Source organism: Sapajus apella, unplaced genomic scaffold, assembly GCF_009761245.1.
Source record: "Sapajus apella isolate SASKATOON/1434 unplaced genomic scaffold, GSC_monkey_1.0 scaffold96, whole genome shotgun sequence".
NCBI classification, from domain to species: Eukaryota; Metazoa; Chordata; class Mammalia; order Primates; family Cebidae; genus Sapajus; species Sapajus apella.
This window is the reverse complement of record NW_022437036.1, coordinates 572,332-583,502: the sequence shown is the minus strand read 5'-3', so window position 1 is coordinate 583,502 and position 11,171 is coordinate 572,332. Positions and strand designations below refer to the sequence as shown.

The window sequence follows — 11,171 nt, the reverse complement described above, 5'->3', positions numbered from 1 at the left end:
TGCCTGAACCCAGGAGGCGGAGGTTGCGGTGAGCCGAGATCGCGCTATTGCACTCCAGCCTGGGCAACAAGAGTGAAACTCCGTCCCAAAAAAAAAAAAACGTTGGCTGGGCATGGTGGCTCACGCCTGTAATCCCAGCACTTTGAGACACCAAGGTAGGTGGATCATGAGGTCAAGAGATCAAGACCATCCTGGCCAACGTGGTGAAACCTCATCTCTACTAAAAATACAAAAAAATTAGCTGGACATGGTGGCACTTGCCTATAGTCCCAGCTGCTCGGGAGGCTGAGGCAGGAGAATTGCTTGAACCCCGGAGATGGAGATTGCAGTGAGCTGAGATCACACCAGTGTACTTCAGCCCGGTGACAGAGCAAGACTCCGTCTCAAAGAAAAAAAAATGTTGGCAACTCAAGTGAAACAATCATTATTTGTTTGTTTTTTGAGACAGGATCTCATTCTGTCATCCAGGCTGGAGTGCAGTGGTACAATCTTGGCTCACTGCGATCTCCGCCTGCTGCGTTCAAGTCAGCCTCCCAAGTAGCTGGAACTACAGGGGCACATCACCATGCCTGGCTAATTTTTGTATTTTTTGTAGAGAAGGGATTTTGCACCGTTGCCCAGGCTGGTCTTGAACTCCTGAGATCAAGTGATCTGCCTGTCTCGGCCTCCCAAAGTGCTGGATTTACAGGTGTGAGCCATCGTGCCCGGCCTGAAATAATCGTTTCTAAACATTGGCCAGACAGTTGTGTTTGGACCTGCTTGTGACCTGGCCTCAGAGACTCCAGGACATGGCTTTGGGGACTTGGCTGTCAGCTTCCTGTGCCTTCTGTACCCCCACCCATTTCTGCTTCCTGGAACCCCCGATCATGTCCTGTTCTGTGGTGATTCGGGTGTGGTTGGCCTCCAGGAGAAGATGTGTGAAGAATCGGCATCATTTGACCTTACCCCCCATGACCTGGCTTCAGGACTGGACGTCATAGACCGGGTGCTGGAGGAGCAAACCAAGGCAGCGCAGCAGGGCGATCCCCACCCGGAGTTCAGCGCGGACACCCCCAGCTCAGGTGCGTTCACAGCCAGGCTCCTGGGTCCTGAGCCCCAGGCTGCCGTGGGTGGCAGCCTGCCCTGTGACTGTGTGTGGTCTCCCTGGGCACTACACAGGCTGGCACTGCATGGCATCAGCTTCTCTCAGAGGCTTCCTGGGTGTGAATTGTTCAGGGTCCTGTAGACCGTGGAAGGGCCGTTATTGTTCAGTAGTTCTGGCATTTTCTGAAGACGTCTTCTCCCAGCCAGTATCAACTTGGCCTCTACTATGTAAAATTGGAAAACCACATCGCTTGAGGCCAGGAGTTTGAGACCAGCCTGAGCAACAGAGCAAAACCTGGCCGCTACCAGAAACTTAGCCAGGTGTGGTGGTGTGCGCCTGTGGTCTGAGCTGTTCTGGAGGCTGAAGTGGGAGGAGCGTGAGCCTGGGAGGCAGAGGTTGCCCCAGATGGCTTCACTGCTCTCCAGCCTGGGCGACAGAGTAAGGCCATCTCAAAAAAAAGGGAAAACTAAATATATTCACTGTAAGTGCATTTTGCATTTTTAAATGACCTGCGAATCTGCTGCCATGTCACTTGCTGTGCTGTGGATTCCTTCCCAGCATTTGTCCAGAGGCGTATTTTCATACAGCACTGGTCATGGCACACATGGAAATCCTTTATAGATGTGTTCATTTGGTCCATATTCTCTTTCTTTCTTTCTTTTTTTTCTGAGATGGAGTATTGCTCTTATCGCCTAGGCGGGAGTGCAGTGGCACAGTCTCTGCTCACTGCAGCCTCTGTCTCCCGGGTCCGAGCGATTCCATGCCTCAGCCTCTTGAGTAACTGGGATTACAGGTGCCCGCCACCACACCCAGTTAATTTTTTGTATTTTTAGTAGAGACAGGGTTTCACCATGTTGGCCAGGCTGGTCTTGAACTCCTGACCTCAGGTGATCCACCTGCCTCAGCCTCCCAAAGTGCTGGGATTACAGGTGTGAGCCGCTGCACCCTGCGTTGGTCTGTATTTTCTACATGGTCTCTGTAAACAGCTGACTAGGAGTCTGTGAATATTTCCATATGTTCTTCTGCTGTGACACTACTTTGACGTGACCATCTCTGGGTATAAACAGCGTCAGCTTCCCCCGTTTTCCTTTAAAATCACACGTGTGGACGGACACCATGGGGACCCTGGACCCTGGGCAGCCCCGTCCTCACCCCCTCACCAAGGCTGCTGCGTGGTAGAGAGAGAGCTCTCAAACTTGTCATTTGTTTAGCACAGAAGTGCTCAGGTGTTCTGGCTTTAGGGTCCCGTGGTATGTATATACACATATTTAAGTGACAGGGTCTCACTCTGTGACCCAGGCTGGAATGCACGATCACAGCTCCCTGTAGCCTCGGTCTCCTGGGTTGACGGGATCTTCCCACCTCAGCCTCTTAAAGCGCTGGGACAGCAGGTGCATACCACTGCCACCGGCTCTCAAGACTGCCACGCAGGGTGCTGCAGTAGGGGAAGGGGTTCCTGGGACTTTGAATGCTCCACTTCCCTCCTCTCATGGTCCCCCAACCCTGTCTCTCTAACTGGGAGCAGACGGCCACCTCTTTCCATGCTTTGCTTGGCTCAGGGTAGGGAGAGTGACAGGTCTCCTTCCCGTGTCTGCAGCTGCTGTTTCGTCGGGGAGGGGAGTGCCACCTCTTTGCTGATGTTTGCTCGTGCACATGGCATAGTCCGTGGCCACAGTGCATCACGGGGGGTGAGCTGCAGCCTCTTTGTGGTGGTCACTTGGAAGGGGGACAGATTGGGTCAGAAGAGTTCTGTCCAGCAAGAAGGCTGTCCTCTTCCTGGTCCTTTGGCTGGAAGAGAGGACGTTTCTCGGGCTGTTTTTGGTTTGTGCCTATGGTGTTTCCAGGTTGCAAGGTTCCTAGCACCTCGGCCAGGTTATATAACGTGTGAGAAACCAGCCACCCACCCCATCACCACTGTTTCCCTTCTCCACTCTCCAGTTTTGGTAGTTGCTTGAAGTGCAGGGCTTTTTGTTGAATCTCGTGGGGGACATGTGGTGGGGGACGCTGCTTCTGTCTCATTCAGGACTGGAGCTTCAGTTTTCACCCCTGTTCATTGCCCACCCCTTTGGAGATGGGGTCTCGCTCTGTCACCCAGGCTGGAGAGCAGTGGTGCCGTCACAGCTCACTGCAGCCACCACCTCCTGGGCTCAGGTGATTCTCCTGCCTCAGCCTGCCAAACTCCTGGGACTACAGGCGTGTGCCACCATGCTCAGCAGGGTCCATTCTTTTCCTCACACTTTATTTATTGAAGAGCCCAGGCCGTTTACCCTGAGGGTCTGAATCTGTACGGGAGGGGAAGTCCTGTCGGTTCCCACGTCTTCTCTGCACTTAGGTGGTTTGAGAGCCTGTTACACTTGGGCAGGAGTCTAATCTGTGTACGAGAGGGGCAGTCACACGAGTTCCCGGTGCATTTAGGTGGTTTTGTTTTGTTTGTTGTTTGTTTTTGAGAAGGAGTCTTGTTCTGTCGCCAGGCTGGAGTGCAGTGGCGTGATCTCGGCTCACTGCAACCTCTGCCTCCCGGGTTCAAGCTGCTTCTGCCTCAGCCTCCCAAGTAGCTGGGACTACAGGCGCACACCACCACGTCTGGCTAATTTTTTGTATTTTAGTAGAGACGGGGTTTCACCATGTTGGCCAGGATGGTCTCAAACTCCTGACCTCGAGATCCGCCTGCCTCGGCCTCCTAAAGTGCTGGGATTACAGGCATGAGCCACCACACCTGGCATTAGGTAGCTTGAGAGCCCAGTTAGACTTGGGCTGCGTTTTGCAGGGCTCCAGGTGGGATGATGCCCTATCAGGCATATCACAGTATCCTGTTTCCGTTCTCTTCTGATGCTAACAGTGTTGCTGCTGAACACCTGGATCTGTTAATTATTGGGGGCTGAAAGATGGTAGTATGCTAATTCCACAGCTTAGTCGTTAGCAGGAATAATTTAGGACAGTGGTCTGCGTCACATCAGCTGTGTGTGGTGCTGTTCACACAGGAAAGGCGGGATGAACTCTGGGTGGGGTCCCGTTCACGCAGGAGAGGCGGGATGAACGCTGGGTGGGGTCCCGTTCACGCAGGAGAGGCGGGATGAACGCCGGGTGGGGTCCCGTTCACGCAGGAGAGGCGGGATGAACGCCGGTTGTGGTCCCGTTCACGCAGGAGAGGCGGGATGAATGCTGTGTGTGAATCGCATTCATGGGATCCAGTGTTTCAAAAATAAATAAATAAAGAGAAAATATCTCCTGCTTCTCTGGTGTCTCCAGTTCGGATCTGGCCTGCACGGATTCCACGGAGCCTCTTCCTTCCCTTGTTGCTGTCCTTTCTTCCCTGCCAGGGATCCTGTTACGGGCACGGTTGTTGGAACGAGCGTGAACTGTGCTTTTGCTGCTTTTCTCTTACGCAGGACTGAACATGGAGCTGGAAGACATTGCAAAGCTGAAGAGTAAGTGCTGCCCTCCCGCCCTTCCTACCTCCTTGGAGCTAGGTGAGGCCTCCCCTGACACCCCCTCAACCCACAGTGATTCTGCTCCGCCTGGAGGGGGCCATCGATGCCATTGAACTGCCTGGAGACAACAGTGGAGTCACCAAGCCAGGGAGGTGAGAGGCGAGGAGGGAGCCACGTCACTGCAGGCCCAGCCTGGAGCTAGAGACAGGCCGTGCTGCAGTCCTGGGTCCCCACACACCAGTGAGTTCTGTTTTCCCTTTGTGAGACCCAGCAGGAGCGCCCGCTTTATATTACTTGTTGAGACGTTGAGAGCAGCAGCACACGCTCCCATACAGGCCCTGGGTCTTCCATAGTTTCTCCCCTGCCAGGCCTTTCCTTGGACCCTGCTCCAGCCCTTCGTTTGCAGCACAGGGGCCTGTTAGAACAAGCCCTTATCGTTAGGACCGTGCATGTCCCAGCTGCCACCTCTTGTGGACTCCGGGAGGCCCGGAACATTCTGAATGCTCTGTGGGGCTCTAGTCCTCGCAGCCATGGCAGCAGGGTTCATCGTCTGTCCTGCAGGCAGATGAGGAGTCAGGGCTGGGCCTGCATGGGGGCTCTCCTCAACACACAGCCACCAAGGCGGAGCGCATTCTGGGCCCTGAGCGCCGACCTTGTGGGGGCTCCCAGTTGCTTCCAGGTGGAGCCAGTGTCCTCAGCGTAAGGCCCAAGGCTCTGACCTGGCTCCTTGGCCACCTTGGACCCCCATGGGCCCCTCCTGTAGCTTCTGCTGCTCCCATCACTGTCATTTTCCAAAGCTCTGGGGACTCTGCCACCACCTCCCAGAAGCCCCTGACAACCTCCCAGCAACCCCATCCCTCCCCTCCAGTGGGCGGCCCCTGCCCTTGTGGCTGTTCTCCTGCTGGCCAGGTCTCCTCTCTCCACCTCTCACCTTCCGTACTGGCATCCCCTGGACGGCTCAGTTTGTTTCCGAGGAAAGGAAACTTACATGGCCATTGCCTTAAGCTCCCAAAGCCGCAGCCAGGTCTCCGCCCCGGCGCCAGGCCCAAGCTTGCCTTCTCCTCGGCAGCTACATCTTTGAGCTGTTTGCTGAAGCCCAGCTCACGTTTCAGACCAAGGGCTGCATCCTGGACTCGCTGGACCAGATCATCCAGCACCTGGCAGGACGTGAGTGCTGGGGTGGGGTCTTCAGTGCAGGCCAGTGTGGGGCGGCGGGGTGCAGGCCTTCCATCCTGGCACGCAAGCCCCCGGCCGCACCTGCTGTCAGCCGTCAGCAGGAACAGGTCCGCTGAGCCTCGCCTTCCGATTGGGACATGGCAGCATGAGTGCCACTTGCCAACTGCTGTAGAGCCGTAGTTCTGCAGCCTCATCCCATTATTCCCCTTTTAAGGAAGAGCAGCCCGAGGCCCTAGCTGGGTTCTGGGCCCTCTGGCTTTTCCATGCCACCCAAATCCTGCTTCTGCTCAGGGTTGTGGGGTCCAGAGGCTTTGAGGGACAGTGTCCCCATGGGCTGCTTTGGTTTGAGATGCCAGACCCAGTGGGGTCTTTACTGCACTCCTGGGTGCTGGGGAGGGTGGCTCTTGCTGCTTCAACCCTTATTTGACCATAGAGCCTCTTTTCAAGCTCCACTGACCCCCCTGGAGACTGTCCCTGCCTGGCTTCTCTCCTGGTTGCTGGGAAGAGCAGGCGAGCTGCCTGCCCTGAGTGGGTGCTGCGACCCACCCTGGGTCCCCATCATGCAGGAGCTGGAGCTGAGCTGGCTCATGGCTAAAGGGGTCGGGGCCAGGGCCTCCCCTGCCTGTGATGTGGGTGTCAGTGCCCTGCTGCCCCCTAGGTGCTGGAGTGTTCACCAACACAGCTGGACTGCAGAAGCTGGCGGACATCATCCAGGTGGGGCCTGCTCCTCTGTGACATCTCCTTCCCCAATGGAAGCTGGGCGGGTGCCTTCTCCTGCTGTACTTGTTACTGATTCTAGATTTGGGGAGGGGACAAAGGCCCCCTGCCACATGTTTCTAATTGGCAAACCCACAGCACCTTTCCCGTGCCCTGAGCCCACACTGGGAGAGCAGGGATGGTGGAGGGCGAGGTCTGGTGGCACGTGGCTCCTTAGGGATCGTGTCCGTGTGAGGTCTGCTCCTGGCTCCATGCCTGTAGCAGCGCCTGCACCTGCTTTCCCTGATGCAGAGGTGCTTGTTGGGTTTGTGGAGGGCAAGCCCCATTTTTAGGTGCTCTGGGCACACTCTTGCCTCTCCTGGGCCTTGCTGAGTTTTTAGAAGCAGACCCTGAAGTCCCTGACTGGGAGGCCATGAGTCTTTGGTGAAATCGGGACAGGTGGCCGTATGGAGCTGTGTGAGGCTGCCTGTGTGCTGCCCACACTACACCTCCTGGCCACGTGAGGTCGTGGTGGGGTTGGCCGGGGCTGTCCAGCTCTGTGACAGCTTCATGAGTGTCTGTCTGGCCTTTGTGGTGCTCAAGCTGGGGAGGCTGCAGAAGAACCCTGGGACGTATGGCCGGCCTGTGCCCATGCTGCAGTGCTCTGTCCATGCTGCCGGACAGCCAGGTGCTGCCTTCTCCTTCACAGATGCAGCTCTGAGCAGGCGTGAGGCCTGGGCAGGGAGCAGGTGTGGTGGGCACGGGGTGGTGGGGCCCAGGCTCAGCCCTCTCCACCTTGGCCATCTCTGCAGCCAGTGACACCACAGCCTGTAGCCTGTGTCTTCTCTGTGTGGCAGGTGGGGCTGGCAGGAGCATTGCCTTGTCCTCCCAGCTCCTCCCCAAAGGCACGGTATCCCAGGACCCACACACGCCCTCTCTGTGGCTCCTGCCTGCCAAGGGCCGCTGTGCTGTCTTGCCTGGAGTATGGCTGGCTCTTTAAGCCAGAGGCCGTGTACCTGCCAGGCAGACCTGCTTCCTTGTCAGGTCGCTGCAGAGCACCTGCAGCATATGGCCAGACCAGGCAGCCTGCGGCACCAGGGCCTAGAGAGCAGGTGTGTGCTGGTGGCAACCTTCCCCTCCCTGGAATGTGGCTTCCCAGGCTCCACTTATGGAAAAGTCTTCCCTCTCGTCCACACTGGAACCAAACCCTGCTCCACTGGTTTAGAATATCCTTTGGCTGCTGCTCTCATTAGCCGCTGAGAGATGACTCAGGTCTGCCCAGCCCTGGGGGGATGAACAACCGAGCACAGTGCTCAACTGCCACTGTTCCTGAGCCCTGCGGGTGCTCCTGTGGGGACATGGGTGTGCAGGGCAGGCGTGGGCAGTGCTTACGGGGTGGGTGCTGGGTCGGGCTTGCAGCCCTGAGTTACAGGTGACCTTGGGGGCAGAGTGAGGCTGGTGGTCCCAGAATGAGGATGTAGGATGCACAGCTTAGCTGGGGGCAAACTCCCGGCAGGGCCGGTGGGTGCTGGGGAGCCAGAGCTTAGCTGGGGGCGAACTCCGGGCAGGGCCGGTGGGTGCTGGGGAGTCATAACTTAGCTGGGGGCGAACTCTGGGCAGGGCTGGCTTGTGTTGGGGTCAGCTGCCGCTAGGCCAGCCCCTTTGAGACTGCTGGGTCCCCCATTCCTCTGTGCCTGAGGCTTCCCTGGGGCGGAGGCACAGGAGGATTTTTGTTATTTTTTAAAGATAGGGTCTCGGTCTGTCACCCCAGCTAGAGTGCAGGGGTTTGATCACAGCTCACTGCAGCCTCGAGCTCCTGGGTTCAAGCCATTCTCTTGTGTCAGCTGGCTGAGTAGCTGGGAACACAGGCATGCACCACCACGCTTAGCTAATTAAAAAAATGTTTTTTGTAGAGATGGGCTCTTTCCATGTTGCCCAGGCTAGTCTCAAACTCCTGCCCACCTTGGCCTCCCAAAGTGCTGGGATTATAGGCAAGAGCTTCTGTGCCTCCCCAGCACAGGGATTTTCGAAGTGAGCTGTTTCCTGAGGCAGCCTCAGCCCCTGCTCACGGCAGCCACCAGTGTCACGGTGAATTCGTTCTGTTATTTTCATCCCTCCCTGTAGGCCAGTGCTTGGGTAAGAGGCAAAGCCCTGTGTTTCACTGTCTTGCCAGTGAAAATAGCTGGGAAGGAAGGAAGGAATGGGAGGAGGTTTCTCTCTCCTGTGCATACCCAGGCCCACGCACTTGTATGCATAGTACATGCACCGTTCTTTGGGAAACAGTGAAAAAAAAAAACATGCACCACACGTGTGCACAAATCCCCCTGCCTTGCCAGGTCTATGTTCCAGACGCGGTGTCTGCTCACACGCGTGCCACATCCCTGCTGTGTGTCTGTCTCCAGGGTTCTAGCGGCAGTGGCTTGGCTGACGTGGCCACTCTGCTGGCCTGTTACGGGCTTTGCGTTCCTGTTCTGGCTGTTTGCGGCTCCGTTTCTGGGAATGGTGGTCACGTGCTTTCTCCCGTCCATTTCCCATTGATGTGCATGGTTCCCCGTGAGTTCAGAGAGACCCACGCCTGACCACAGGTCTTGCTGGCCTTTTTCCATTGTCATGACAGGTTTGGTGAACGGACATTTCCTTGGTGTCAGATTTTTGTCCTGAGCTTGTGCCTCTCAACCAAGATGATAAACCTCGTCTTGTGTGTTTTCCAAACTGCACTGCAGCGCGACAAGCTCAGTGTCTGGGCTTCCATGCCTTCTGACGGCACCTGTGGGGGTGTGAAAGGCAGGATCCACCTTGATTTTTCCCAGCACGCCAGGCCGGTGGTTCTGCGCCGACCGAGCTGCTCGGCTTTTCCCGACTCCACAGAGCACCTGCTGCACTGCCGTTTTCCTCACGTGTTTGTTGACCGTGTTTTGTCAGAAGTCCTGGTGTCAGCCACAACCAATTTGTTCTTGTTTTTGTTTGTTTGTATTTATTCGTTTATTTTTAGTAGAGACAGTTTCACTAAATGTTGGCAAGGCTGCTCTCAAACTCCTGACCTCAGGTGATCCACCCACCTCGGCCTCCCGGAGCGCTGGGGCTGCAGGTGTGAGCCACCGCGCCTGGCCTCTTGCTCTTTCAGCCTGCCTTCACATGTTCTCCACAATGCTTCTTGGAGTCAGCGTGTTGACTTCCTTTAAAAATCTGGCTGTGATTTTGACTGGAATGTGTTGACTGTTTTTCAGTCGGGGTCTCTGTCGCCCAGGCTGGAGTGCAGTGACTGGAGTGTGTTGACTGTTTTTCAGTCGGGGTCTCTGTCGCCCAGGCTGGAGTGCAGTGGCACCGTCACGGCTCACCGCAGCCTCAGCGCAGCCTTCCGAGCAGCAGGAACCACGGGCACATGCCGCCATGCCTGGCTACTTTTTCTATTTTTTTTTTTTTTTTTTTGGTAGAGACCCTGGGGTTGCACCATGTTGCCCAGGCTGGTCTCAGAAATGCTGGGTTCAAGCAGTTTGCTTCTCTCGGCTTCCCAGAGTGCTGGCATTACAGGTGTGCGCCACCATACTAGGCCACGTTGAATTTCTAGATTAATTTGGGGCCCTCAGGGACACAGAGAGGAGGGCGGGGCCCGTTGGCAAGGAGAGGCCCTGCTGGCTGCTGCATTTCCAGTGCGTGGAGGTGGACTGTGTGTGGGGAACACAGAGCTCACTGGGACACTGCTCAAGGAGGCATCAGGCAGGTGCCAGGTCTTGTCCCTTGGCCTGGCACTACATGGCGGCAGGGGTTGGTAAACCCATGACCCCCGGGTGTTGTCTGGCCTTCCATGTGTGGGGCTAGTGCTGTGGAAGGTCGGGTGGCCTCTAGGGCTCCGTGCCCTGGGGACGCTTGTGCACCCTGCAGGGCTCTGGGCTCTGGGCTCAGGCTCCTGACGGGGCTGCGCTTCCTCTTCCTTTCAGATCGTGTTCAGTGTGGACCCCTCTGAGGGCGGCCCTGGTTTCCTGGAGGGGCTGGGGGCCTTACGGTCCTATAAGGTAGGGGACCCCCCTCCAGGAGGCAGGTGGAGGTGGGGGTCCCATGGACCTGAACAGTAAGGGGCGGCCCCCAGGACGTGGGCAGGGCTCCACACACCTGGTCCTGTCCCCCCAGGTACACATCCATCCTGATGCCGGTCACCGGAGGGCAGCTCAGCGGTCTGACGCCTGGAGCACCACTGCAGCCAGAAAGCCAGGTATGGACCTGGGTCCACGCACTCCCCACCTGCCCAGGAGCGGCATCCGGCACCACCATGCCATGGCTAGGCATGCGGCCAGCCGGGGGTCTCCTGCCCCTCTGGGCCTGGCCACCTTCTCCATGTCCAAGCCTCCTGAGAGCCTCGCCTCACTGCCACTCTGAAAACTGGAGTTAGCCAGATTTTTAAACAGACCTAGGAGAGGGCCTGATAGCGCCATGACCTGCCCGAAGTCACGTGGTTGGTGGCGGCAGAGCCACAGTCCAGTCAGGCCTCTCTGCCAGGACACGCTCATTTATGCCCAGGCGGTCAGCACAGACCTGCGCAGTGAGGCCCAGCTCTCACGCCGGCCTCTACCTGGCACCTGGCCGGTCCCTGAGCTGCCGGGAGACCCTCGACCAAGCCTCGGTCCCATCCGAAGGCTGCCTGGCCAACCCCGTTGCCCGAAGCCCATGGCGAGCACAGGCCCCGAGGCTTCCCACACTCTGGCTCTTGGAGTCGGAGCTACTGGGGATGCCATGTGGATGGGATCTGTGAGTGTCCCCTCAGCTCTGTGTCCAGAGCCCTCCATTCT

The 11,171-nt window shown here is 57.1% G+C and overlaps 1 protein-coding gene across 12 annotated transcripts in view; it reads left to right on the top strand.

Annotated features, from left to right (window-relative positions):
• The window catches only part of RTEL1 (regulator of telomere elongation helicase 1), a 39,244-nt gene that overhangs the window by 16,876 nt on the left and 11,197 nt on the right, over nt 1-11,171 (top strand). For 9 of the 12 annotated variants that reach the window (XR_004262331.1, XR_004262333.1, XR_004262332.1 and 6 more), the window contains exons 1-7: nt 578-1,061; nt 4,474-4,512; nt 4,589-4,667; nt 5,585-5,682; nt 6,350-6,405; nt 10,326-10,400; nt 10,516-10,597. Coding sequence is in view for 8 of the 12 variants with exons in the window: in XM_032256982.1 (XP_032112873.1) it covers nt 914-1,061; nt 4,474-4,512; nt 4,589-4,667; nt 5,585-5,682; nt 6,350-6,405; nt 10,326-10,400; nt 10,516-10,597 (577 nt within the window). In the remaining 4 variants the exon portion in view is untranslated. Of the gene's footprint in view, nt 1-577; nt 1,062-4,473; nt 4,513-4,588; nt 4,668-5,584; nt 5,683-6,349; nt 6,406-7,225; nt 7,500-10,325; nt 10,401-10,515; nt 10,598-11,171 lie in introns of those variants that run through there. The other 3 variants (XM_032256991.1, XM_032256985.1, XM_032256986.1) reach the window with 3 other exon arrangements.